Source organism: Enhydra lutris, unplaced genomic scaffold, assembly GCF_002288905.1.
Source record: "Enhydra lutris kenyoni isolate GAN:26980312 unplaced genomic scaffold, ASM228890v2 scaffoldscaffold8, whole genome shotgun sequence".
Taxonomy (NCBI): Eukaryota; Metazoa; Chordata; class Mammalia; order Carnivora; family Mustelidae; genus Enhydra; species Enhydra lutris.
Window position 1 is genome coordinate 38,376,974 of NW_019154092.1, and position 27,886 is coordinate 38,404,859.

At 42.8% G+C, this 27,886-nt stretch overlaps 1 protein-coding gene across 1 annotated transcript in view; it reads left to right on the top strand.

Annotated features, from left to right (window-relative positions):
* LOC111142556 (SET binding protein 1) overlaps positions 1–20,422 on the top strand; it is a 352,841-nt gene extending 332,419 nt beyond the window's left edge. The window contains exon 5 of the mRNA XM_022495825.1: positions 19,800–20,422. Within this exon, the coding sequence (XP_022351533.1) occupies positions 19,800–20,422 (623 nt within the window). The remainder of the gene's footprint in view (positions 1–19,799) is intronic.
* Positions 20,423–27,886: the final 7,464 nt, after the last annotated feature.

The window sequence follows — 27,886 nt, forward strand, 5'->3', positions numbered from 1 at the left end:
TTTGTTTTAGGCAATTTTTTAGCTGCTCAGAGTCTGGGAAGCATGCTGATTATAAGGTTATTGATTTGGAGGAAGAGGCAGAAGACGAGGGGCAGGAAAGGGAGGCCAGATGGAGAACATGTCAGTTTGTGAGCAGCTGGGAGGGAGGGATGGCCGTGGCTGCCACCGGAGCTCAAGCAGGTCAGCCTTCGTGATCAAACTGCTCAATAGCTATTGATCAGCCACGGTCCCTGGCCCCCGTGCAGGGTTGGATTCAAGGGAGCACTGCATCATCACTGTGAGTAATTAGGGCTAATGCAGTAAAGGCTTCAATAAAGTTTGTTCAGAGTGATGCATAATTTGAAATAACTTCTCCTGTGCTGTCCCAATCGTGATTTAATAACCATATCAGATAATCCATACTGAAATACGTCCACCTAGTTTTTCTGCACTCCTACATACTGAGCTATGTATGACATGGAGGTCATGCAACATGGAGAGAGTTGGTGATTTCACTACTGAAACGTCGCCCCACCTTTGTGTTTCTGATGAGACTACATTAGTAAATAGATGAAAAATACTGTAGGAACTCAGTAAAACGCCAGGAAAACAAAATCTCCACAGTCCTGCACCTGAAAGTCTAGTTGGAATACACAGACACACCCCCCCACACTATCCTTTCATCTTAAATCTCCAAGCGTAAAAAAAGACCTGTATCAGGGTTGCTGTCACTGCTCCAATCTCAGCAGCTCAAGGTGTGGCCCAGGGGAGAGAACGGCGGGAGGCAAGTGGACACCGTTCGTGGTTTCTATCTGTTTCGTATAGGTGTTTTATTCTCTAAAACTGTATGATCGGCCTTGTTTCAAACTACCAGAGCCTATGAGTAAGTGGAAATATTGGGTGGAAGGATGGGTAAAGTAGGGGAGGGGGAATGAAGGAGGGCACCTGCCGTGATGAGCCCTGGGTGTTGTAGGAAGTGTTGAATTGTTCAATTGTACACCTGAAACTCCTGTTACACTGTATGTTAACTAACAGGGATTTAAATAAGAACTTTAAAAAATGATAATAATTAAGATAGTAAAGTACAAAATGAAAGACAAAAAAATAAATAAATTTCACAAGTATATTAATTGCTTAGACATTTTGCTTCTGAAGGCAGAAACTGGTCTGGCAAATCATTTAATAATTAACCAAACTGTCAGCGCCATGGAAACTGACATATACGTGTAATCAAGATGCAAAACCTTAAGCTCGAAAAATTACCTTCAAAAATAAAAGAATACCTTCTTAATTCTAATGGAATTAGAAGGAAATCCAGTATTCTAGTATCTGGAGTAAAATAATCATGAAAATGTCTTCTGGCCCCCAAATTCTAGCATGCCTGATTTTTCGATTAACCAATTGCCATCCATGGAGAGGGACCCAGAATAATGAAATTATATTCAGGTGCAAAAAGCAATGAATTCTTTTGCAATAAGAATTATAAAATTATATTTGCTTTGTGCCTGTGTGGAATCATTGTCGACACTCCCAACCAGAACAGTGTTATCACTTCAGCCAAAAGTCCGAAATAGGGCAAATAAATGCACAGGTTAGTGGGATTTGGAACATCCAAGGGCTATGCCTATACAAATTGAAGATTATAAAATAAATTCCTGCAAGGCCAGATTAATCACTTAAAATATACAGTAGAAAACTTTCAAAAAAGACCTAGGGAAAATAAAGCTTTATTTTATTTTATTTTTAAAGATTTTATTTATTTATTCGAGAGAGAGGGAGGGAGGGAGGGAGGGAGAGAGAGCACAAGCAGGGTGAGGGGCAGGGGGAAAAGCAGGCTGTCTGCTGAGCAGGAAGACTGATGCAGGGCTTGATCCTAGGACTCTGGGTCATGACCTGAGCTGAAGGCAGACGCCTAACTGACTAAACCACCCAGGCGCCCCTAAAGCTTTATTTTAAAAACGAGTTATTCAAGTTGTCTGAAAAGTGCTGCATATGGACCCATGTGGAAGCAGCACAGAATGACTTTTGCCTAGAGAGTTCTCCCAAATGTGGGACTTATAGAAAAGTCCCCCACCCTTGGCTTTGGGCCCTGAAAAGACCCAGTAGGGTTAGAAGCTTCTGTGTTTCCCTGAAGATCCCAGCACAGCAAAGGCCTTCTGAAAAGCCTCCGAAAATTCTTTTATTTTTGCCCCAAAGGAGGAAATAAGCTCCTTTCTGATTTCATATGGACATCCTAGAGCAGCTGAGCTGTCCCCATGGCCACCCCTATAAACATCCCAGAGAAGCACCAAACACGCCAGAATGTAGCCCTGCCTTCTGCTCCAGCCACACCTCCCTAGAAATTCTAACCCTCGCCAAAAAAAAAAAAAAAAAAAAAAAAACCACAAAAAACAAAAATCACCTAAAAACTCTTGTCAAGTATTCATTCTACTCTTGAACAAGGAAACCAACTTGGTGAGAAAACTGATCCAAAGAATTAGAGGGACAGGACATTATAGGAATGTAAGCAATGGGGAAAGAACATCAAATGAGATTTCTCAGTTAATGTCCTAATAGGCAATAAAACCATAAGCTCCAGGCTTATCTTTTCTACCAGTCAGAAATCATTTGCATATTTTCGGAGCAAAAATCTTCAAGTTAACGTATTACGTGGCAGTCTGGGCCCGTAATCAGTACTGGGTAGCAAATCCAACAAAGTTGCATTTCCCTAGCTAATTAATCGTGGGGCAGCCCTGTAAAACGATGACTCTAGGAATCTGAAAGGACATGCATCCTTGCATTGGCCTCATTTCTAAGTTTCACCCCATGTTCCTTCACCCCACACACCAGCTCCCCTGCTCTACTTGAATGCACATGTTCTTGCTTCACTTCGTCTACACTGAGATCTCAGTGCTGCACTTCGCAGCTGGCAGATCTCGGTCCTCAGGGCTCACATCTGTAAAATGGGGGGAAGCATACTACTCAGGTAGAGCATCATGGTGAGGAATAAATGAGGAAGTCCTTGTGAAAATCTTAGCAGAGTGCCTGGCGCATAGCAAGAGGTTAGCAAATGAATGCTGTTAAAGCCACTGCTGTGTTTGCTGTCACTATTGCCACCATCTGTATTCCATGCCGGAACGTTCCTCTCTCCCTCACCCACCCTTCAAGCCACTTAGACGGCCAATTCATGATCATCCTTCAAGACTCAGCAGGGTGCCTTCGACTCTAGGAAGCCTTTCCTCCTAGCCACTTGGAGAACCACCCTGTGGCCAGGTTGGGTGCCACATCTTCTATCCTCCAGGGCTCCCTATTTGAAGCCCTTTGATGACTGATCTCTACACTGAATATGGTATCTGTGCTCATGCCTCTGTCCCACACTGGACTGTCCCCTCCCCTATTGTCTGATCTTATTCAACTTTAAAATCCCAGGACCTGGCACTGAGGTGGGCAAACAATAGATAATCAATGAATATTAGACAAAATGAATGGGACAGCTGTTTGCTGCATAAAAGCATCTGGTTCATGAAAACACACACTTTAGCGTTAAGTTCATTAGAGTTGAGAGGCAATGATTTGCCTTTATTTTCCATCTCAGTACCAGAAACAGCAAACCATCCACAGAATGCTCAGCAGGAACAGCTACCTGAAAGGGACCTCTGGGGCCGCCTGGATCTTGTGTGCAGTAATGACAGACCAGCCAGTGGCTAGTCCAACAGGATATTCTCAGGGGAAGATTATTTTCAAGTTAAAGTACGTACAGTCTGTACGTACGTAAAGTACGTAAAGTACAGTCTGTGCCGTACAAGAGTCTGTGTTTCTTCAGAGAAGAGAAGGGGGAGTCTGTGCCTGTGTCTCCCCTCACTCAGCTCGTCTGTGGTATTTGGGGGATGAGCCGCTCATGGGAAGCTAGGCTGTAATTTAATTATTTTACATATAAGAGCCTCACATTGTAACCAGAGCATTGGTTTCCCAAGAGCAGCAATCATATTTCCTATTTCGGTTTTGTCCCCTTTGATGAGTATCGAGTCTCTCATAAATTCCCAGAACCTTGTGTTATATGGGATGAAACTAAGCCAGGCTGTGAAGCAACCTGTAATCATATTTGGGTGTCAAGAACCTTGCACGGTGCTGGGTGCCTAGTAAATACTCAATAAACATGCCTGGACTTGATTTAACTTTTTTTTTCCCCCCTCTGGAGTTGAGATTTTGGGAAAGACAGAAAGTGTAATAACCGGTTTGAAAGTGCTGTGCCTGTGAGGAATTTAACTCAATTTATCTTCTCCGAATGCTTTGTACAAATTATGCTCCCAGCCACCTCTTGCCACAGTCAGACCCTCTTAAAAATAGAGTAATGATAATAATACATTTTATCTTCTTCCCGGTGATGGTATCATTCCCACCTCCATTGAAGCCCAGTGGGAGGTTTGGCTGTGAGGCGCCGATCGCAGGGGGAGTCAGGTGCGATCATTGTAATGAGGGCTCCACGCTCGGCGAAATGCGGGCAAGAAAACCTCCCATACGTGAAGCGATTTCTATTAAGATACTCATTTTATATCAAATATTCAAGCTCCTCTTTATAAATCAGAGAGAATGAAAAGAAACTCTTCGAGGGGGAGATTTTATGTGGCCAGGAACGAAAGGGCACAAATATTTTATGACCAGTTTTGAGATGAAAGCAGTGTGCCTGCCTCATTCACTGGCTCTTTCCGTGTCCGCGGGCCTAATTAGATTGTTGGTTTAATGGTGGCGAGATAATTTAGTGGCCACTGAAAGCGACTGTGTTCATGAGAAGGGGGGACCGTGCTTTGGGTTTCCTGTAATTAATGGAGAGTTTTTGAAAAACTTCTTGGTTCCAGTGAAGTTGGCGTATTGTGCTCAGCTGTTGAGAAAGGAGGCGAGGTCTGTCCCGCTCATTGCGGTGGAAATGGCCTCGGGCAACATGGAAGAACTGTGTAATGACTGTCATTAAGAATGATCTTTAGTGGTCCAGGCAGGCTATAGTCAGTCTACAGCAGGGTGGGGACAGAGAGAGAGGGGTAGGGAGAAAGGAAGCAGTGAGGGAAAGCAGAGTAAGGATTATGAGACAGACATGACAGACAGACAGACAGCACTGTCCCTCTGGAAGCCACTGGAATAATCCCACTGCATCCCCCCGGGGCATCTCCTTGTCTTGTTGCTCAATCTGGAGTCCAAAAGATAAGACCAGGTTAGACCAGCCTCGAAGTGCCCTCTGCCAGCCCCTTCATGGGGGACAGAGATGAGGAAATTGAGCCCGAAGAGATGAACCGAAGTACATCTTACCTGTGGGGGAATTAGGAAATCTGGACTCTTTCTGGCCGCCACACGGATATACAGTGGAAAGTGGATTTGGAATTCATGGGCCAGGGTTATTAGACAGCCCTGTAGGACTTAATCATCCCCTTAGGTAAGTCACTGCGTCTTCTTGACACTTCTGAGTTTCAGTTTCCCCATCACTGAAATGGGAAAAGCAATTTCTGCCTTTCAGGCAGTGGTGAGAAAGAAATAGCAGACGAAAACACCAATCACATATTCAAAACAATATATCACTGTGTCATGGCCCCTCTCGTGTCAAGAATGAAGTCATGCCATGTCATGATTTAATCATGTTAAATCATAATTTAGTCATGTTATGACTCAGATCAGAACATCCATTAACTATCTTTGGAAGTTTTATCCTCACTCCTGCTCCAAACACTCCTATCTCAGAGCACAGTCAAAGCTCCCCCCTACCTGTGAGGGTATCGAGTTCATCTTCCTGGAACTTCTATAAGGCTTTGTGACAAATTGTCGAATAATTTTTAAGTACCTGCCACGCTGATACCTTCAATGATAAGATCAGCCCCTGCCCAGGGGACCTTTCATGCTATTTGGAAAGGCTTGAGTCCAAAACATGAGATGACCAAATAATATTAACAAGTGAATAAGTTGAAAAACACTCTCAGATGCTAACAGAGATATCATTGAGCAACTGATAAGTTATGAATTTCCAACCAAATGGTACTAGGGAGCATGGGGGACATGGTAAAATGACCCAAGAAGAGAAGAGCTGAGAGCTTTCTGGGGATGGATTGAATTCAATAATCAGACAAGCAGAAGGGGCAGACTGACAGCATCTCTGAAATGGGAGTGTATGTGGAGACGATGGCCAATGAGGCTGGAAGAGAGCTTTGGCATCAGAATATGGAGTACCTACAGTTCGAAAATGTGGCCCAGTGACCCTTGTGAAAGGCAGTGATGGCAAACCAGGCACCACAAGGCAGTAGCTCTCTGCAGTTGTGCTTTGACTGGCCTACAGGGGGTTATACATTCTTTTAAAAAAAAAATTAATTCGTCAACATCAGAAGACTTATCTAATCATCAAGAGTTTTGGCTTTTTGAAACTCAGACTACCCGGTGACTTTGGGCTCACATTCCTAACTAGCATCAATTGAATGAAACAGAATAACATCCACCCCCATTAAATGGGCCATCTGTTCCTTTGTTTCTCATTCCCCATCTTCCCCCCATCTTCCATCTTCCTTCAGGGTCCTGACCAACTTCACTCATTATCCTGGTCAGCCTGGCCCCCTATAGGGAGCCATCAAAGGCATTTGGACTGGACAGAGTAGCAGGATTAAAACAATGCCCAGGGACGCCTCATGTAGCAGAAGTAGCACGAGGAGCCTGTAGTGACAACTTGTGTTATTTAACTATGGAACTCGGGAGTTTGGTGGAGGCCTTTGAGATTGTAAAATTGGGAGAAATATGGCATTCTGATGCAGTCAGTAGTAGAAAAGCAAGAGGGACACCCAGGCTTTCTTACTCTGCTCTAGCTGCCCATTGTCTTGGCTTCCTTGAAGACATATGGTACGAAACTGGCTTTGAAATAGGGAAGCCCTTGCTTGAATCCTGAGTCCATCATTTCTAAGATGGGCGCCCTTGGGGAAACCATTGAACCTCCAAAGTCCCTGTTCTCATCTCTGTACAACAGAGGTAGTAATGTCCTCATGCGGTTGCGATCACAATTAAATGAGGAAATGTGAAATACTGCAGCCCACTGTGTGGGGGGTGAGGGGAGTGCTTCAAAAATGACTGTTTCTTCCCTTCTCCCTTAGTCCCATGAGACAGCAGGAATGCTACCTGGTATAGTCTCACCCGTACGGTCTATGGTGTGATACAAAGTAGATGTTACCCAAGTAAATGTCGAGTAAATGAATGATCAGAAACCCAGCACAGAATGAAAGTCCTTGTTCTCCCCGCCCCACCCCCACCCCGGACTCCTAAAATGTGACATCTGTTACTTAAATGTCCTTTGTAACTCATTCTGTTAGTTTGTTTTTACGAGGTCTGCTTTTGAAAGGAGCACAAGGAGGGGAACTCGGCCGCCTGCCCCCTCTCGGGGTTTCCACCTGTTCTGTCCTCTTCCCCAGCAATTGTTCCATGTGTCCTTGATAACTAAGGGAGACCAGACAGCCTTCATGCAATAACGAGGAAACACGCATTTCTGCTACCAATGAGCAGTTTCAAAAGGCAGAGAGGAGGTACTAATGGAGGGAATTTCAACTGTTCATTGATCCCAGCGATGTCTGAACACCCTGTGTGGCCTGGACCCAGGGCTTGCCCCATAAAGATGACAGAGCTCAGAACAAAAGAGAGTGAGCCTCACATTACCTTCCGATTCAGCGGGGATGCCGGCCAGCCTCATGCAGCGTTCCTGGGCGGCTAGGTGTAGTTTCAGTGCTCAAAAACATGCCTCCAGGGAGTTTTCTTGCCCTCTAAAACCTGCCGGTATTCTGAGATGACTGTCCTTATTTTGAAATCCAGGTTTGTTCGCGCCTAAATAGCCACAGTCCTGGTCTTTGTCTCATGCGTGTTGCCAGAGTTAAGTGATTTGGGCTTTACATATGGAAAGTTCATTTTGTTGTGTAATTAATGGGAAGCAGACTTTGGGAAGCTGATGATCCAGGCCCTTATTTATATGAGAGCATATGTCTATGTTTTGTTTATGACTCACTCTCTTACTCCACGCATTGTAACTTGGGTTTGTTTATACTAACTTTTCCTAGAATCCAAGCCACATGGTATATGAGCCAATAATTTATGGTCTCTAAAAGGGAAAGATGATGAATGAGCTTTTTCCTCTTAAATTGTCAAATCTTAAACTGAGGAAGAAGTATTTGCTGCCTTGAGTCTGTCCAAGCTTATATTTTGGGGGGGGGGTAGGTAAGGCAAAAACTTAACAACAACAAAAAAAAAACAACAAACTACTGGCATAGCGCTTGGAACGTGAATGTATAGATATTTGCCAAGAAAACATATGACCACTCCCCCACAATATACCATGTAATTCTGATCCAAATGTTCAGCAATGAAAAGACCATTCATGCTCTCTGTTCCTGTCTCTATCTCTCTATCTCTCTGTCCCGCTCTCTCACTCCCATTTTTTTATATAAGTAATATATAATATGTATGTTTCTCCCTTTTTCAGAGGCCCCGTAAATTTAATCAGTCTGTGGGCTTAAATGTTCAAGCTGCTTTTCTTAAAGACACTCAGTAAACTGCAAACTTATTTTGGCCCTTGAATCTCCACTTCCCCTATGGAGTGGTTTGGGTATCAATCTATATTTTTCAGTACTTCCCTGTTTTTGGTCATAGCTTAGATACTCCAAACAGTTAATGTGCTCTGAGGAGAGTAGGGAACAGCTGAAATATGTAAAGATCTAATTTAATTTACAGTGATTTGGATCCCCTTCAATAAATCCTTTCATATTTCACACACAGCCTTTACAAAATAGACAGTAAGTGTTGGTTTAGGTCAAGTCATGTAGATTGATTTCAATTCAAGTAAGTCAGCTGAGCTCTGTGGTCACATGGGGGAGGGAGGGAGGCACAGAAATGAGTGTCTAGCACAGAGCCTGGCACGGAGTGGGCTCAGTCAGTGCTTCTTCCCAGAATGAATAAGAGTGGATAAGGCATGGCTCGTGTTCTTAAGAAAACACAGTTTAAAAGGAGAGAGAAATGCAGATTAATCCCATAATCTTAACACGGGGCAGACCATATGAAATGCTGCCAGAGAGATATAAGAAACATAGAGGGGACCCAAAAGATTAATATTGAAATGGGAGTCCTCAGTGGCTTTTAGTGGAGTACCTAATTAAAATGAATTCCAGCAGAAATTCGAAAGCACTAGACGCATACCGAGTATTGTTTGGGTTTCTCTTTTCTTTCTTTCTTTCTTTCTTTCTTTCTTTCTTTCTTTCTCTTTCTTTCTTTCTTTCTTTCTTTCTTTTTCTTTCTTTCTTTCTTTTTTCCTTTCCTTGTCTTTTCTTTTCTCACTAAGGCAGGAGAATTGCCCCCTGGATAAAAGAAAAATGTAAGATTCCCCCCACCCCCCAATCCAACATCAGATGTAATAGCGTCTCTGCCAGAAGTAATAGAGTTGGGCACACACCTGTAGGCAATGCAAAGTCCTTGTTTCTGTGGCACATCCATCATCTGCTAACCAGCCAGACACAAAAATATGGGAAAGTCTCAAGCAGTGGGTAGACATTGCTTGTTCTTTTTACAAAGAATACAGGGATATTTTGTTGTATAAGTTGCCATTTTTTCTTGAAAAACCTCAGTAAAGAGAAAAACAGTAACATGCATTTTGAGTCACTTGACTCATGTCCAGAAGGAGTTAAAGGGACAGTCGTTAACTCTGAGGGTACTCAAACCCTCTGGAAATTCTACAAATCTGGGCAGTCTTTGAGAAAACAACATTAAGATTCAAAACTTTCATAACAGACTAGAACACTGGACTAAAACCAATAAAATTAAACTTTGCAGATTTAAATAGAAAGCTTGTACTTAAGCTGAAAAACCAATTCCACATAGCAATGGCCAGGTTTGGTGGCAGTTTATATGAAAGCATCTAAGGGAGTTAATTGAGCTTCTATTTAATATGAGCCAACAGTGTGATGTTGCTGGGGCGGGGGAGAGGGGGAGGACTTCGCAGGTTTTATTTATTTTTTATATAGCGCTCATTAACGGAAGCATAGTGCCTTGATCACAGAAATTAATCAATCTGATCTTTTTGCGTAATCATTTGATACTTGGAAAATCAGTTCAATTCCAGGCACCAAAATTTAAGACGAGATTTGGCAGACGCTAAAATCTCCAGAGGAACATGATCAAAATGGAATATAGTCTAGAATTCATTACATAGGAAACACAGATGAAGGAAGTGAGAGGTCTTACCTGGAATGGAGAAGACTTAGAGGTGTTTGACTTTTTTGTTTGCTTGTTTTGTTTTTTTGTTTGTTTGTTTGTTTAACAGAATTGTATTTATTTAGTAAGGGTCCTTCCTTGAAGTCAAGTTCTGGAAGCACAGAACTGAGGGGTAAAAAGTCTAGACTAGAACCTTATTCTCATAATGTCCCAGGCAATATGTTTTCTATCAGGTCATAAATAACCAGCCCGAGTATTTAAGTAAACAAATGCAATTATTAAAACCAGGAAGAAAATAAGGCATGGGTTACCTACCATTTGGTGGAATTCTTCAAACGCTGGTATGGTCAACAGGATTTATTTTAGCTGAGCCTAAATATTAAACATGTGAACATTTTCTTAAGATCATGTATAGTGCATTCTTCTTTGTTCTTTCCTGTTTTTCTTTTTCTTTCTTTCTTTTTTTCTTTCTTTCTTTCTTTTTTTCTTTCTTCCTTTTTTTCAAAATTTAAAAGAGAAAATCTCTCGCAATCAAGTACGAACACACAGCTACAATAATTGGTGTATTATATAAGGGGTGGTATTTATGGTTAAAGATACAGTTATGCCACGTTTGAGAGGAAAGAAAAAAAGAAATATAAAGAGCCCTTTGAGAGGGTGCGACCACCCCCGCCGTGTGACCACCTGGCGTGCTGTGAGACTCAGCAGATGCAGCGTCAAACTTTTTGGCTTTCGCTGCATTTCTCTCCAGCCTCTCAACTTGTCTAGTCAGTCTGCTGGGGCTTGAGCCACGGGCAGCAGACAAAAGCCAAAGTTAATTGAAAGGAACAGAGGAGGCCTCAGTGGCCTTCATATGCCTGTTTCCGAGTGCCCCGACTCTCAATCTCTCTGTGCCAACAGCCCAGGAAGCCACAGTGGCCTTAATAAGCAGCACCCCCAGAAAGACTCCCAGCTCTGAAGGACTCCTCTGTGGACCCCTCCGTGGTCAATATGCCCAGTGCACCTTAGAGACAGGAACAGTCACCTCTGCTGATCTCTGAGCTCCCTCCCATCACCCAACCCTCTCAGGCCTCACGAGCCCCGAGTCCTAGTCACCTCCTGGAAGGCTATCTGCTAGCTGGAAGGCTAGCAGCCAGTTCTCTCTGGAGACAAGTTACCACCACCTTTATCTGTCCAAAACCACAAGTGGTTCCCCCAAAACTCAGCTCCTGAGATGACTGGCATTATTCCCCTGGGATCAGACAAGTCAAGGATTCTGGGAACCTGGGCGGCAGGACCTCAGGACTGCCTAACCGAAGATGGGAGGTTGGCCTCAAGTCCCATTGTAGTAGCTCTCCACGGAGGGGACACTCTTCCGATTGCCACAGAATTACATGGGATTCAATTAAAGCGGCTCTAGGGAATATAAAGATTAATGATATCCAGGCTTTGGTCTCCAGGAACTTACGATGTGAAATAATCTGGCAAGAAATCTTAAGCAAGCATCCACTGTGAGAAAGGCACTGCACTCTCCATTAGGGAATGGAGAAGAGCACACAGCGCCTGTCTTCAAGAAGCTTGAAGGCTTCCTATGCCGTGCACTCATAGAAAGTTAAGATCCTCCAGAATTAAATACTGAGTGAACAAACGCTTCAGGAGTTTAGAAAGAGAAAGGACAACTTCAAAGTAGCCCCAGTGTTTGATCATGTGGCGATATCAGTAACATAATTTTGAACTGTTCCCCCATGTAAATACGTATTCAGAATGTATGCGCTCATCTTTGAAAATACAAACTTTAAAAGGTTGAGATACCTCTGAAATCATATTGTTAAAGTGATTTTAAAAATTCGTTTCATTTTGTATTATTCATGAAACAAAAATATTTTCACTGTCATCAAAATTTTACACTCGTTTTAATATTTCTAATAATATTTCAGGAGGGCCAATTGAATGAGTTTGAATACTTTTTGAAAACCTTGGGTTTTTTTTTTTAACACTTATGATAAAGCAATATAAGCTCTGATTCCAAAGTCTGTTTGTTTCAGTATTTGTTAGTAGATGTTGTAGGTTGAAAGGATATCTCACATAAACATACGTCCAAAGGGAGAAAGTGCATCATTGAGCTTAAATCAGGATACTTTTTTTTTTTTTAATCTCATACATCAATTAAGCAAAGGTTGTTGTTGAAATTTGGCTAACCAGCTTCCTTAACAATCAGATGGTCTGGCATATCAAAAGGCATTGCATTTTTTAATGAGTTCAGATCTCAGAAACTCTTCATTTGAAAGTTAACTGTTTACGAGATTTCTTAATTTGCAGATTTTATGGATTTTATAGGTTACGATATATCATTTCAGCAACAAAATTGCCAAACAGTGGAAACATTTTCAATCAGCTTTCAAAAATGCTGTCTCAAGTATTGAGATTCTTCGGAAAAGCAGTTACGTTCTTGCCCATTTTACCCTAACGAGACATTAAGTTTCTGTTTGTGTTTTTTACTGACAGCCCATTGACAGCTCAGAAAAGGTGAGAACATTTAGAACCGTTGTCTTTTTATACCAGAAATTGCCAAAATTCATCTCTGAAAATGGCAACTCTTATACAGTTTGCTAAGGGGAATCAGTAAAACTCTGCATGGCATATAACTTACTTCATGGATATTCCTGATCTTATTTCAAAGGTTTTGTTTTTGTTTTTTTTCTTTTCAAAGACCTTGATTTTCTAAAATGAACCAGGAGGGCTGACCTACTGTAGCATTTTGAATATAGGACGTGACAACACCCCAAAAGTAATAAACTGATGGAATGCCTGTCGGCCCTTTGAATGAACGTGGCCTCTCCTTCTCATGGGTCCCTTCTTCCCAACTCTGACGGGTGATAAATTATTCATTTATAGCTCACGTAAGGCCATCACAGTTGCTCCAAATATTATGCATTAGGATGCTTAACTTAGTTCTTATTTTTTAGATAAAATATAATATATATAAAACTATTCATATATTTTTTCTCACGGCGTGGTAGAGTCTCCTCCGTGGGGAACGTGCAGCGCACTAAGGAAGTAGCTGAAGGAAGAGGCGATCAGAGCTGGAGAGGCACAGAGAGCATGGGCTGTGAGGCAAGTTCCTGGATCCCTCATGCCGGTACTGCCTCCCAGAGAATCTAGGCCGGGGGGCACCCTGGTGGTCCTTGCCTCTTCCGAGATCCCCATGTAAAATGCAACACCCCACACTTCCTTTTGCTATCACCCAAAAGGCCCACTTCGCCACCAGCTATCGCTTGTCCCCAGGAGAATGTGAAATAAGAGCACAACCACACCGGGGTCCCCCAAGCCATTGCAGCCCAGACAGGAAGTTACCTCACAACAAACCCCTGAGTTTATTAGGAAGCTGTCCTCGGAGAATCAAGCAGGGACTGTGCTTTGAACAAGTGAGTCATGTTTCCAGAGGAACTCCAGACTGGATTAAGATGCCTTTATTTATTTATTTTTTTTTTAAGATTTTATTTATTCATTTGACGGAGAGAGATCACAAGTAGGCAGAGAGGCAGACAGAGAGAGAGAGAGAGGAGGAAGCAGGCTCCCCACCAAGGAGAGAGCCCGATGCGAGGCTCGATCCCAGGACCCTGGGATCATGACCTGAGCCAAAGGCAGAGGCTTTAACCCTCTGAGCCACCCAGGCGCCCCTTAAGATGCCTTTAAAAACAGAATGGAAGCACCTTTCTATCAAGACGAATCTCCCACATCTGCTAACCCTTAATTCTAAATTACAGCTTTGAAATTGGAAAGCAGTACTCTAGCACTCTGCTGGTGACCAACAGCAACTCAGATGTGCCCGGCCTTGCAGACGCCTCCACAGCAGAGGCAACTTGCCATCTTTTTTAAAAAAAAAGAGGCTTTAAGGCCAGGATCGGATCGTAGAAGGTTAATTTAAATTCTAAGGAAAAAGGAATAACATGCGCATGCCAGGGCAAGTTGCTTCATACATCCCATTAAAAAATAAAAGGCAGCATTAGGGAAACAAGAGATCATTACTGAGTTAAGTACAAAGTTCCCCCCAAAATGCGCGATTTCATGGGAGAACATTAAATGCGTGAATTCCCTTGAGCTTGTATTTGCTGAGCACGTAGTGTATAGCAGATCATGGAGGACTGTGTAAATAAGCCTGTGCTGGGGACTCTGGGAGTGTTAAGGAAAGAGAAGGCTTTCGTCCTTGGAAGGACCTTAAGGTGAATCACCATACAATGCAGTTCGCAACGCAGCTCTCTGCCTGGACTGAGGGAGATGGTGGTGTTCCAGCCCTTTCCACCCTGGAAGGCAACTCCAGGCAGTGCAACAGTCCCAATGATTAGCCCACCTCCCCGTAGGGATATTTAAACAGCAAGAAGCATCCTAATGAATCTAGAGATGAATTTACTCCCCTCTCTGATGCACCCAGAACTTCCTTGTTAAAATAGGGTGAGTCTTGCACTTGGACAAAGTAGTCCCCAAACAAGTAGCATCTATCGGGGGGCAACCTTCTTATAATGAAGCCTTGTGAGCCTTTATCTTGCTCACGGTCCCTGTCCTCCATCTGCAAAGTCAGAGCACAAAACACAGGGCTAAGTCCAGTCTCTGATTATCATAAAAGATGTGACAAAATCCACAAATGCTGATGAGCCAATCCTCTGATAATGGGAGCAGAAAGATAGAAAAGCTAGATCTGGGCCCAAAACCAAGTCAACCATTTGCATGACAATTTTAAAGACAGAGAAAGGTCTAGAAGATGATTTGCTTTGCAGAGTTATGAAGACATGAATTTTCATTGTGCCTTGGCCACTCATAATTATTTTTTAAAACTAACAAAGAACAGTCAAGATATGGATCCATTATAAGAAGGGGAGCAAATATGGAATCAATCTTTGCTGCAAGAGCCCAGAAATTACTGTCTAATAATGAAACCATTTGAAGAGAGAAAAATCTGAAAACATTTAGAGGGACAATGAAATCATAAGCAATAAGGAGAAAGATTTGTGAATATCAAACCCTGCCAAGTCCAAAGTCCCCGCCCCACCCCCCACCACTAGGATTTCAAAATCATTAGAGGGAGTAAATGTTGTAGAAAGCCACCTCACATTTGGAAAGGCAATGGATGATGAGGATAGGAAAGAATAACAGCAATCATTAAATCTAGAAGGGAATTTTGAGAGCATCTGTCTAACTGTCCAATGCAATAGATGAAGAAAGAGAGATCCAGAGGGGCTAAGAGGTTCGTCCTTGTTCAGAATTTCCAGCTGCCCCTGAAGAGTCCTTCCCACCGCCCTGCACTCTGCTACGGTTCACATGCAGGGGGAACAAACCCCAACTGAAATATTTGGGTTGTGCATACAAGGACAAAATAATATTCAGATGTCCAGTAAATATGAACCCCTTCCTCCAAAGCTTCTAATGTCAAAAAGAAAGAGGGATATTAAGTCTTCACATCTGATGGCATCGTGGAGACTGGGTCCTGATGTGTTTATTCATTTGATCACAGTGTAAATTCCAGAGCACTCATTCCTTCTCCCATCCCATTAAGCCAGGAGGGTTAATACCAGCAGGAATTTTCTAGGGAGATGATGCATGCCTTTCACTGAGGACATTTCTTACCTTTCGAAAATTATTTAGGTGAAATAGAACCCCTGCACTCTACTGTCCTAAGATTATAAGAAAGATATTTTATTGGCACTTACCATGTATAGGTTTTTAACTACGTATTATGGAATTAGCGAGTATATACCAAAGTAGGCAGAATAGCATAATAAACCTTTGTGTGCCCATCACTCAGCCTCAACAATATCACTTCAGAGTCAATCTTACTTCGTCAATACTTCTACTCACCTCCTCCCTTCCTTGTTATTCCAAAGCTGATCCCAGATGATACCATGTGACTTTATAAATAGTTTAGCAAATATTTCTAAAAGATGAGTACTTTAAAAAATTATCATAATGCAATTACCAAACACCTAAGAAAATAAACAGTGGTTAAATAATATCATGAAATGCCCAGACAGTATTCAGAATTCCATGAACTCATGAAATATGATCTCTTTTGACAGTTTGTTTAAACTGGAAGCAAAATGTGGTCCTTTTATCTCTTAAGTCTCTTTTAATGTACAGTTTCACCCCCTCCCCTGCCTTTCTTTCCTTGCATTTTATTTGTTAAAGCCACCACACAGGTGGTGTGCCCAGAATTTCCCGCAGTCTGTGTTTTCCTGAATGAACCCAGTGTACCTCCTTATTTTGTGGTGTTGGGACAAGAGCTGAGCTACCCCGTATGGTAACCACTAGCCACACGGAGCTATTTAGATACAAGTTAAATTAAAGATGCAGTTTCTCTGTCACATCAGCCACATTTCAGGGGCTTAGTAGCCACATGTGGCTAGGGGCTACCAAATCGGACAGCACAGATATAGAATATTGCCACCACCGCAGAAATTTGTACTAGACAGCACTCCACTAGTGGCTTCTAAAGGGCCATGGGGTAGCTTTGGAGAGAAGGAAGAATAAAATTTCAGCCAGCTAGCCTTTAATTCAAAATTGAGCTTCTGCATTCTATTTACTTTAAACCTCTGCACCTGGACATTGAAAATGAAATAAAAATTCAAGGGATCTGTGTGTTTTTATACTTTTATAAATAGTATATTTACAAGGACTTTTATTCACTTTTGTTTTCCAACTTTTTTTTTATATTTAACCACACTGATATATTATGTGTAGCTTTTCCCTTTTGACAGATGTATAATATTCTGTTGTTTGACTGTATCACAACTGATTAATTATACCTTTAACATTTAGATTGTTTTCAGTCTTCTGAGCTTCAAGGAACATCGTTATACATCCTCGGCCTCCTGCTACAAATGAGTAAAGGAGGCAACCTGAACACAATCTCTGGGGCATTAAGCATGCCCATCTTCAGTGCCAGTGGTCACTGCCCAGCTGCTCTCTGATATGATGATATGAGTTTCCACTCCCACCAACAGTGTGCAAGGGTCCCCACTTCCTTACAGCATCACCAGCATTAGGTGGTTTCAGCCTGGTCATTTTTCCTAATATGGGTTCAAGCATATGCAGTAAAAGTATAAATACAAGCATGGGAAGGGAAGAGGAGGGGAGGGAAGAGAAGGGAAAGGAGAAAGGAGCACTGATTGAGCTAAACCTATAATATTTTCTTTCCTTAAAAAAAAATAATGCATATGTGGTGAAAGTTAACATTTGTTCAATGTGAATGGTGGGTGCAAAGTAGTTGTTAATAATATTTTTAGTACTGTTTGGTACATTTACACTACTCAGAATCAACTGATTTCATAATCACTTTGCAATGCAAGGGCTTAATAAAATATATACAGCATAGAATAAATTACTGAATACGGTATTATCTACTAGGTTTTGTTTGTTTGTTTTTGGCACTTCATGATAAAAAGAAAACACAGCAAGAGACAAGCCAGTGCTTGTGTTGATCCCCAGTGACCCGCAGCTCATAGAGTTTTCCAGGTTTATTCAGCTGGAATATTGCCAGGTAATTGCCTAAAAATGTTTTACTTTTTACCTGTATGCTATATGATACATTCCATAGCGCTTTCTTCCCCAAAGATGAGATAAACTGATAAAAAGGTAAACTGCAGATGCCGTCTGTATTGGGAAGAATGCCTGAGGTCTGTGGAGAACCTCCGACTCATTCTCATTTACTCACCAACTGGGCAGACAAGGTAGATTGCCTGGCTGGGACCTGGAGGCTTGCGAGCTCTTCCTGTCGCTCTGTTTGCAGTGGTTGCTTTAGAATCCAAACTAGATCTCTTCTAGAGAAGCCTGTGATTCTAAGGCAGCAATGATTAGTGTGGTTCATCAGTCCAAAAACAAATTTCAAATGACGCCCATGGGCAAGGCAGCATGCCACGTTGTGTGAGGGACATAAAGATGGACAAAAATTTGCCTCCCCATCTGAGAACATACAATTGAGCAACCTTTTTCCTTTCACAACACCAACTACAAACAATTTATTTTTATACTCAGAAGCTCACTCAGGCTTTGTTCTATTTTGATCTTTATAACTTATTTTAAAGATTGTTCAGTAGTTATTCATTGCTCAGTAAGTCTTACAATGACCTTGGGCCGAAAGCAGTAACATTTTGACCTGTCCTGTGGGACTTAGAGCTTCCCACTCCATAAAGCCAGGGGCGTAAATAACTTCAAATGATCCCCTCTTGGAGTTCTGTGTCAGGCACAGCATGGGAGGGAAAGGGGGGTGAAGCAGGGAAAGGAATAAAGTGGAAGTGCCCCAGAATAAGCAAGAGTGGTATCCATGTTTTCAGCATTTTTATTCCTCATTTCCCTTAAGATAATTTACTCCGCCTCTCTACTGGTTGAAAAAAACCTGGAATAACACAGCAAACCATGATGCCAGAATAAACACATTTCCTTTCAGTCTCAGTAATGTTTAGTAAGGGTCGGCATCTTCTCCATGGGCGTCCTTGGGGTTGAGCATTTAGGGTGCATCACAGCAGCAAAAAAACTAAGTGAGGACACACCTCTTGGGTTCATAAAAAGGGAGGGGCCAGTGTGGAGATGGGGCAGCAGAGTATGTGTGAGTGCCCGCGAGTGCACGCACATGCGCGTGGGCACACACATTGTTGTACATGCGTGTCTGCTCAGGAACAGCACAGGGAGAAAGAATGACCTAAAGGAGGAAAGGTCTGCTACGTCTTGAAGCCATTCATACTTCACAGTGTCTGAACTTGCAGGGGAAGGGGTTCTGAAGGCTGCTTAGTGGTGGCAATACCGGACTTCTGGAGACTAGAAGTTTGACTCTGACAGTAGAAGTGCATCTGGCCAGTAGGACATGAAAAGAACTCTTTGCAGACAACAGACAGCCCAGTACGGGGAGTGTGAATGACTCAGAAACATCTGGCTGATTTTCCTCAAGGTTTCCAGAGGATGAATTGGTTAGTCATTCAGTCAGTGGGACACTTCAGGCAGCTTGACAAATCCAGAACACTGGGGGCACAAATTAGAGAAATGGTGTCATCTCAAATAGAGTGTCCCAGAAAATAATCCCCCTTTCTGTCAGTAGAGGAGGATTAGAGGTAAGGGGGTTCGTGTACAAGGTGTGTCAAGGTCAAGGTGTGTCTTTTGTGAGGTTGGTAGTAGGTATGAATGATCCAGATTGCTTTTTATAAAGGACTATTTGTCATTTTTTGCATCCGACATCTACAAAAAGAGAAAGCATAACCTAATCCTAAATTCGGTCAGATCAAATGTCACAGGGCTGAATAAAAAAAAAAAAAAGTTATAATAGGGAAAGGTCATGGGAACACCAAGTCTGACCTTGACCACCAGGGCAGAGTATCCTACAAGGTGTGAGCTTCAGTTTCTAAGTCTCAAAAACAGCAACAAGGGTATTTCACAGAATTGTTGTGAAGATTGAAATGGTATAAAAGGAATGCCATGTACACTGAAGATACTTACTATTTTTATTATTTTCAATTTCCATAAAGAGAAAGGAAGAATAGATACTGGGTCGCATCCATAGCGTTGCTTTTCCAGGATCGTCACGGCCAAGTACAGTGCCAGTCGTCCCTACACAGGCTGGGTTTCGGGCAGCTTGCCTCTGGTGCTCAACCTTCTCTCTTCCCCTCCTGCAGCCAGCTCCTCCCTGAAGAAGCGATTCAAGCGGCGGGAGATCGAGGCCATCCAGTGCGAGGTGCGCAAGATGTGCAACTACTCCAAGATCCTGTCCACCAAGAAGAACCTGGACCACGTGAACAAGATCCTGAAGGCCAAGCGGCTGCAGAGACAATCAAAGACAGGCAACAACTTCGTCAAGAAGAGGAGAGGGCGTCCGCGAAAGCAGCCCACGCAGTTCGATGAGGACTCCAGAGACCAAATGCCGGTGCTGGAAAAATGCATCGACCTTCCCAGCAAGAGGGGGCAGAAGCCGAGCCTGAGCCCGCTTGTCTTGGAGCCAGCAGCCACTCAAGACACCATCATGGCTACCATCGAGGCGGTCATCCACATGGCCCGGGAGGCGCCGCCCCTGCCCCCGCCGCCCCCGCCGCCCCTCCCGCCCCCGCCTCCACCGCCGCCCCCACCTCCCCCACCCCTGCCCAAGACCCCCAGAGGAGGAGGGAAGAGGAAACACAAACCTCAGCCTACTGCTCAGCCCCTGCAGCAGCCGCCCCCGCAGCAGCCCCTGCCCCAGGAAGAGGAGGTGAAGGCCAAAAGGCAGAGGAAGTCCCGAGGGAGTGAGAGTGATGGCCTTCCCTAGGGTGGGTCTGGGCGTCTGAACCTGGGGCTGGGGGAACTGACACATTGGAAGTGCAGTGAGCCGGGGTGGGGGCGGAATCCCACACTGCAGGGACACCGATGCCCTTCTCTCCAGAAGCTGGGCAGGCAGAATCGCGCCCGATGACGGGGTGGAGCCATCAGTAGCTCTTGGGAAAGCAAAGCAGGGGGACGCCTTCAAAAGGAGCTTGTCTGTGCTTTACAGCAGTTGCAAACCACGTGGCACTTCAGTATGGCTAGATCCTTTGCAGGCGAGCAGAAGACCCATGGAGGAGCAGAAAGCCGGTGGTGCTCTCCGACAGCCACCCGACCTCCTGCATCCAAGGTGCGTCTCTGATTCCATTGCATTTGCTGGCCAGGAAAATCGAAAGGGAAGCACCCTCAATTAGGAAACATTCCAAGGGGAGAAAAGCTGCAAATTTCTCGACTGGCTTTGTTGTGACCCATTTCCATTTAATTGGTTTTTACTTTTATTTTGGTTTTTCCAAGCTCGGCTAGGCTTCGGGGCACCAACATCACCTTCAGGTGACCCGAATCTTTCCGTTAACCATACAGTTGCTCAGATGGATTCGTCATCAGAAGGTGGAATGCTAGTGATAGGCAACCTTAGACGTGGATCCAGATCCTTCTGGATGCCTCCTCTGTACCACACACTGATACTTAGTGTAGTTGATTCCTAGTTTTCCTTTGCCCGTTGTACTTCCCTATACCTTTTCATTAACTTACTTGTTGCCTTCTTTTCCTTGGTACACACCTAAATAATGTAAACTTTATGTGTGTTGTAATGTTCACCCTTGGCATGCTGTCTCAAGGAACTTGGCTTTGAATCCCAATCATTGTGAGACAGATACTCAGTATTGATAGAGCCTTTTTAATAAGTGATTTAGAGCAGCCGAGGATATGTTGGCCGGGGTGTCAACCAGGTTATTTTTATACTTAAAACATATCAGCAGAGAATAGGCAGAATAAAATGGTTTTAATAACCCACAGCAAATGGAATAACTGACAAATCACCAAAAATTGAAACCCCAGACCCACCAGAAAGACAAATGTCTAGCAATGCCTTGGTATGTGAATTTTCATACAAGTAACTATCGTAAGTCATTGAAAAAAGGAAACAACAAGACAATAGAATAAGTCCATTATCTCTTGGTAATTATTTCTTAAAAGCAAATGGGAGTAAGTGTTCTTATCTGGAAAAAAAAAAAGAAAGAAAGAAAGAAAAGAAAATGCTCAAAGGGTATCACCACTCCAATTGTATCAAGCCACCTTGGACAAAGTATCCAAATTGTGGTTGCCTTAATAAACTAAAACATTTTTGTACATAATGTAATTATAAATCTATCAGTCTGCATGGATGCAAACTGTGTGTGACAAATCGTCTTTTAAATGGTCAATTTCAACTGTACATTTCTCATCCAAGTTGTACTCTAGCCATCGGTTTAGCGTGGACAGATATTCCATCTCTAACACCCATTTCCACAGCTCAAGTGAAACATGTTAAGAAGACTCAGAATGAATATGAAGTTATTCCATCGCCGTAGATGTTTTCTAAAAGTCAGATGTGGAAATTTCAAATAAGTATTTTCAATTTCCTCCCTTCCTCCTCCCCTTACCTTCCCCAAGACATCAAACACCTGGCATGGTAGATTATAAAAAGAGAGACACTGAGAGACAGAATTCAATTTTCTAATGGGAATTAGAATATCTGGTTTACCTCCAAATTAAGGTTCTTTACAGGAACTTGGGACTGGCTGGAAATTGTATTATCACTTCAAAACACAACACCATTTCCTTAGAGAGAGATGGATTTTTGTTGGGAACACAGGAGAATAAGGGATGGGGTATCTATGGGAGTAAATTTTAAAAATCCCAAGTTAATATGCTTGCGAACATCACTGCTCTGTCATGGCACCAACAATTGGTTGAAATTACCCACAGAGCCATCCTATTCTGCCCTGTCACCTTGGACTTAACATCATTTGCTCCCCACTAGGTCAGTCACATTTAATCCTAGTAATATGTAAGTTTAAAGGGATGCATTCTCCTGTACTTTAAAGCTTATATCATAGATACTCCGTTTGTGACCTAGGTGGACCTTTGGCATTTCACACAAGTTGAACAGCAAAATCAAACCAGCCACTTTCAATTTGTCATTCCCAAGCCATGTCTGAGTGGTTCTAAAGTCACCAGAGAGGAAGATTTAAATTAGCCCCGCTCACCCCACCATTGCTATGAAAGAGCAACCATTTTCATTCCAATTAAACCATAAAGGGATTTCTCTCCTGTCAGGCCTTGAAAAATCATTTCCTTCATTCTTGCATTTGCCCTTCTTCCAAGCATTTCCCCAACCAAGACTGTGAGCAGACTAAACCTTCCTGCAGACGAGAATGAGCTGGCCCCTCTCTAAACTTCTTAAAGAAGGACCCAACCCCTAATTGACATTAACCTCTAGTTGGAGAGAAATTTCAGAAAAGTTAAGGATGCATTAGAATTTCCAGACCAAGGTAAGGCATTCCTGGAGGGATACAGCAGGCTTCTCACTTATACATAAACTCAGTTCTACAGTTGTCATGTGACTTAAATGCAAATCCTCCATACTTAGGACCCTAAAAATAGATTAGGAAACTGCAGAGGACCCAGGGTGAGACATGCTGAATAAGCCCATGGAAGGTGGAAGCAAGTCCCAGCACCTGCCAACTTCCTCCCTCCCCTGCCCAGCACCCCTTCAGTGTCACGTGACGTTTCCCTTTTTCTTCTACCTTCCATTAACTTAACTCCTCTCACTGGTACAACCTTCTCCTTATTCTCTAACTAACCCCTTCCCATTAGCCTCACCTCTCCTGTCCAGGCTCAACACTGGGCCAGTCTAGTTTCACCTCTCATTTGCTGCAGACCCAGGATGAGAACCCCAGCAATCTTGACCTGGACCGAGGCATCTCTAGCCAGTCAACACTGCCTTCTGGGGCTGCATTTTCATTTAGGGAAGATGTCATTTGGGATGTATAGGACTCCATAAACACCTCCACAAATTATTTCATTAGAAATCTTTTGTTTTGTTTTGTTTTTCTGGAATACTTTCCTTCAGCAAACAGGCGTGAACCCACTTATAGAGAGTCTGATTAGGGGTGAGCAGAGGATAAACTGAGATGCAAAAGCCTCCTTCTAGGTGATGATGGGTCTTCTGATCTACCCTCCTTAGTGGCTGAGGAGCCACTTGCTTTTCAACCCCTCATCTCAGATGAAAGATCCAGAAGTCTGACTTCCTCAAATAGCATGGCTCTGGCTACAACCCAGGGAAGATAGGTCAAAAGAAAGGAGAGCATGTCAGGGGCTGGGTTGTGACTTGGCAGGACCGGGACTCAACAACCACTGACAGCCCAGAGTAGGTGACTAAGGGCTGACAGAGGATTAGCATGTTAACTTGGCTACTGTCCGGAGTGGGAGGCCATGTTCCATGGCAGCCGGAATTTGTGCTCTGCACATTGCTGGCTCTATAAATATGATAAGCAAGTGGTGACAGAATTATAGTATCAGGTGATGTACTACATGCAGATCATAAAGGATTTGGGTTTAGTACTTTTGGAGAAAAATCCCACTCCTACAGCTTATTACCCAACGATATTCAGACAATGAGTTTTTGAGAATATTTTTTTCCTACCACTAGGAAGATTTACCTGGGAACTGTCTGAAGTCTATACATATATTTCCAAAGCCTTTAAATGCCAACTGTAGCATGGAGAGAGACGGGGTGGCAGAAGCCGAAATGCCTCAGAAGCCATTTAAGTGTTACATTGCGGGATTTTCAGTCCTTTTCATCATGTAAGAGTAGATAAATATAGACATTATTCTCAACACTACCCTCTAGTATCACAATGGTCCAAATGCCAGAGCTTACAGATAATGTCATCACAGTGCCTAGAAACTCAAACTGTAATATACCGTAGCATTTTCTTGGTGTTTTTTAAAGTTTCTTTCCACAATACAAGGCTCCCTCTGCCTCTTGTTTCTTGGAGAGTTTGCCCCACTGATGAGTCTTCCCTCCTGTGGGACTCGGTCATTTGGGGAACAGTCTTAGAAGCACATATCAACCAAGGAAGAAACTTCCTGGATATCGATTACCCACTTCCCCAGGTATAATAAACACTACAGGGGGGAAGGATTGAGAAGAGCTGCCACCGGTCAACACTGAAGGGCAGTTCCAACCTAGGTTGGTGTCTTTCTTTTCTTCCTTTTTTAAAAAATCTATTTCTTAAATAATAATAAATGCACATGATGTGTTAAATATGTATATATATATTTCAAAAGAAAAAAAATGGGGCACAAGATTGTCTTATAAGTCGTGCTGGCTAATTTTTAGTTTGTATTCATAAGTGGTTTTTAAAAGCCTTTTTTAAAGTGTAATTTGCATGTTCTACTTTGATTGTATGTAAACATATTTTAGAACAAAAAATGTATTTGTATTTTATTGAATATAGAGGCAAGAAAATTGTACATTGTTTGAAATGTTCTTTTTGTAACAGTTTTTATTCATAAAGCATTTTTGTACATTTAAAATGAACACGGACTTGCTGTTATTTGAGGCGTAGATACATCTGGCATGCTTTACTGTCATGCTCCTCCATGGTCTTAGATGTTGGGTTTTAAACATTTTTTCTAAAAGAAAGCTCAGTCTTTTTCGCTACCAGATCAGGTTAGCACAGTATAGAGCACTTAACTATTAAAAAAAAAAAAGTTAATCCTATTCATATGTTATTCATTGTGTGAAATTAAAGACATTCAATTCAGTCTAACATGAGTTGTGAATTCTTTTGTTTTATTTTCCATCTGGTTCACATCACTAAGGAGTTTAATAGTATTTGGGGGGTCTTTGCTCACACAAACTGGACATAGAATCATTGAGAAAATTCTAACCAAACTTCTGCCTTTTGTCTGAATCTGGGAAGAATGTTTGGCGCAGGATTTGAGACTGATTTACTGGGTTACTGTTCAGAATACATTACACCTGAACGTAAAGCCAATGGCTGATTCAAAGAACCAGTCAGACCTCTGCTGAAAGCAATCAAAGCTTGTCATATAATGTTGGAGATCCATCCTGCCCTAGATTTTTTGAACATTGTGGATGGATTAAGCTTTCTCACCAAATATCCCATGATGTCAGATATCTAAACGATAGATCCCTGGCTGGAGTTCAAGTTTGGAGTGATAGGAAAGGCTAGTTAATAATCCACTATAGCCAGTTAGGGTCACCTAGCCAACGTCCACCAGTCTGAACAAGACCACGAGGACAAGAGCCAGGAGTGAGAAGTCCTTGTTCTGAAGGAACTTACAAGGCCTGAGTGTGAAAAACAAACTCGCAGTTCTAAGTGAGACATGGCAAGCGGTAAAACTGATGGTGTCCCAGGAGAAGTGGGGGGCCCCCAGGCTGGCACTTTCTTCTCCTCACACTCTGTTCCAATTTTTTGTTTAGAGTCAAGTTGTTTTTTTGTTTTTTGTTTTTTTTTTTTGTCTGAAAATGTCTTGTTTTTATTTAAAGCACAAAAATTGAGACATAACATATACATTTGTACATGAAGAAAAAAATACCAGAAAGTGTACAAAACCTTGGTCACTGCCATGATCAGTGGCTCTGGGGCTGAGTGGGCAGGCAGTCTGCACACTGCCTGGGGTGGGCCCCAGGTCCCAGGTGCAAGTCAAGTTGTTTTTTTAAAAGCCCTTCTGAAGTAGAATTTCCATGCTCTACTTGGAGAGTATGTAAACATACATACATTTATGTATTTTTCATTCTTTCTTTAACCTGATGTTCCACTTTCAAAAAGCCAACAAGGTACGTAAGAAATGTGACCCGCTCTCATCCTTAACTATCAATCGGACCCGCTGTGACACTTACTAGGACTTTGGGTATTTGCAGCACCCAGGCTGGGATAACAGGAGTCTGGTGGAATGAACGGAAGCTGTCAGAGTAGATTATCAGAGCAGCCTCAGGACGGTCAGAGCGCGGCCGCTTTAGGTAGCCTCCTGGGACTCAGAGAATTCAGTCAGCAACTTCTAACAAAGCAGAATTTGCCCTCTTTTCCCTCTCTGCCAACCATCTTGCACTGGAACCAGGAAAATTTAAATTTATATAGTCCTCTTTCCAACTCGGGTTCATTAGACTGGTGGTATTCCTGAAATCAGCAATGACTTCCCAACACGGACAAAAGGTTTGCCTTGGAATGGATTGATTCCCCATCTTTTGAGGGTTCTAATCAGTGCACAGAGTGATCATGTGCTGACAAAGATTCTCGGGGAAGTCAAATGCGTTCACACATGGGGCTGGCATGAATCTCCATCTACAAACAGGTGGTTGGAAGAAATAGATACCGTTAAATTTCTCTGCAACTCAACATTATTAATTTTTAAGCCCTCATTCCACCAGCATAGCAGAATCTTGGTTCCAGACCTAGGGGGTCGCTTGCTAACCTAAAGGGGAAGGAAGGAAAGATCACTCAGAAAACCTCACTCCAACTTCCTTCCAAATCCTTTCTCTGTGCCCCAGAGTCCTTTCTACTCGCCTAGTGTCTAGGTATTTGAAACTTAAAAGCCGGGGCGGGGGGTGGGGGGGTGGGGAGTATTTTTAATTTCTTTCCCCTGTGCTTTCTGCTGTCAGATGCATGCCTTGAGGGGATGAGCACAAGCCCGCCTCCCTGCCTGTACTGGGGGAGGACACCAGTAGCACGGTGGACATATTGGAAATCAGTTATGGCTTCAAAAATTTCAACCTGTCACACATGTGCTAGGGAGTGAGGACAATAGGATATGAAAAGCTAAAAGATTTGCCCAAGGTTATAGAAGGCTCTTTACAGGTTAGATGAGATAATGACTGGGTGCAAAAGGAATCGGGAAGAGGGCAACGGTGGTGTGTGTGTGTCTCTGCTGTTACTCGTGACACTTGCACTTTTATGGGAAATGCCCATATCCAGGGTTTTATGTGTGACACAGTGGTGGCAGTGCACTTCCTAAAGTGTCACGAGGGCTTCTTTTTACAGAATTAATTAAAGGGAAAACAGGTTCGAGGTCTTATTGACCTGTATCAATGAGAAAGTAACAGATTAGAAATAGTAAAACCTCGAAAGGGTTAGAAACCACACATCTTCTCTCATAACTAAGCTTGCTATTTTAAAATGTAATTTTCCCATTTTTAGTGGATACAGCAGTAAAATAAGAATCGAGACACCTGGGATGTATTTCTGCTTGGTCACTAAAAGAATTCTGTGCCCAGGTGAAGCTTGTCAAAGTCTCCCTTGCTTACTCTCAAATGGGAGGTCCAACTTTCAAGGATATCTGGGTCTCAAGTCTCCGATGCCGTCATTTTGCACCTTCCAAACAGGTCCCACCTTGAGTTTCCATTTTTATCTCCCACCACTGTGTAAAACCAATGACATGTTGGGGTTGTCACCTCAAGCCT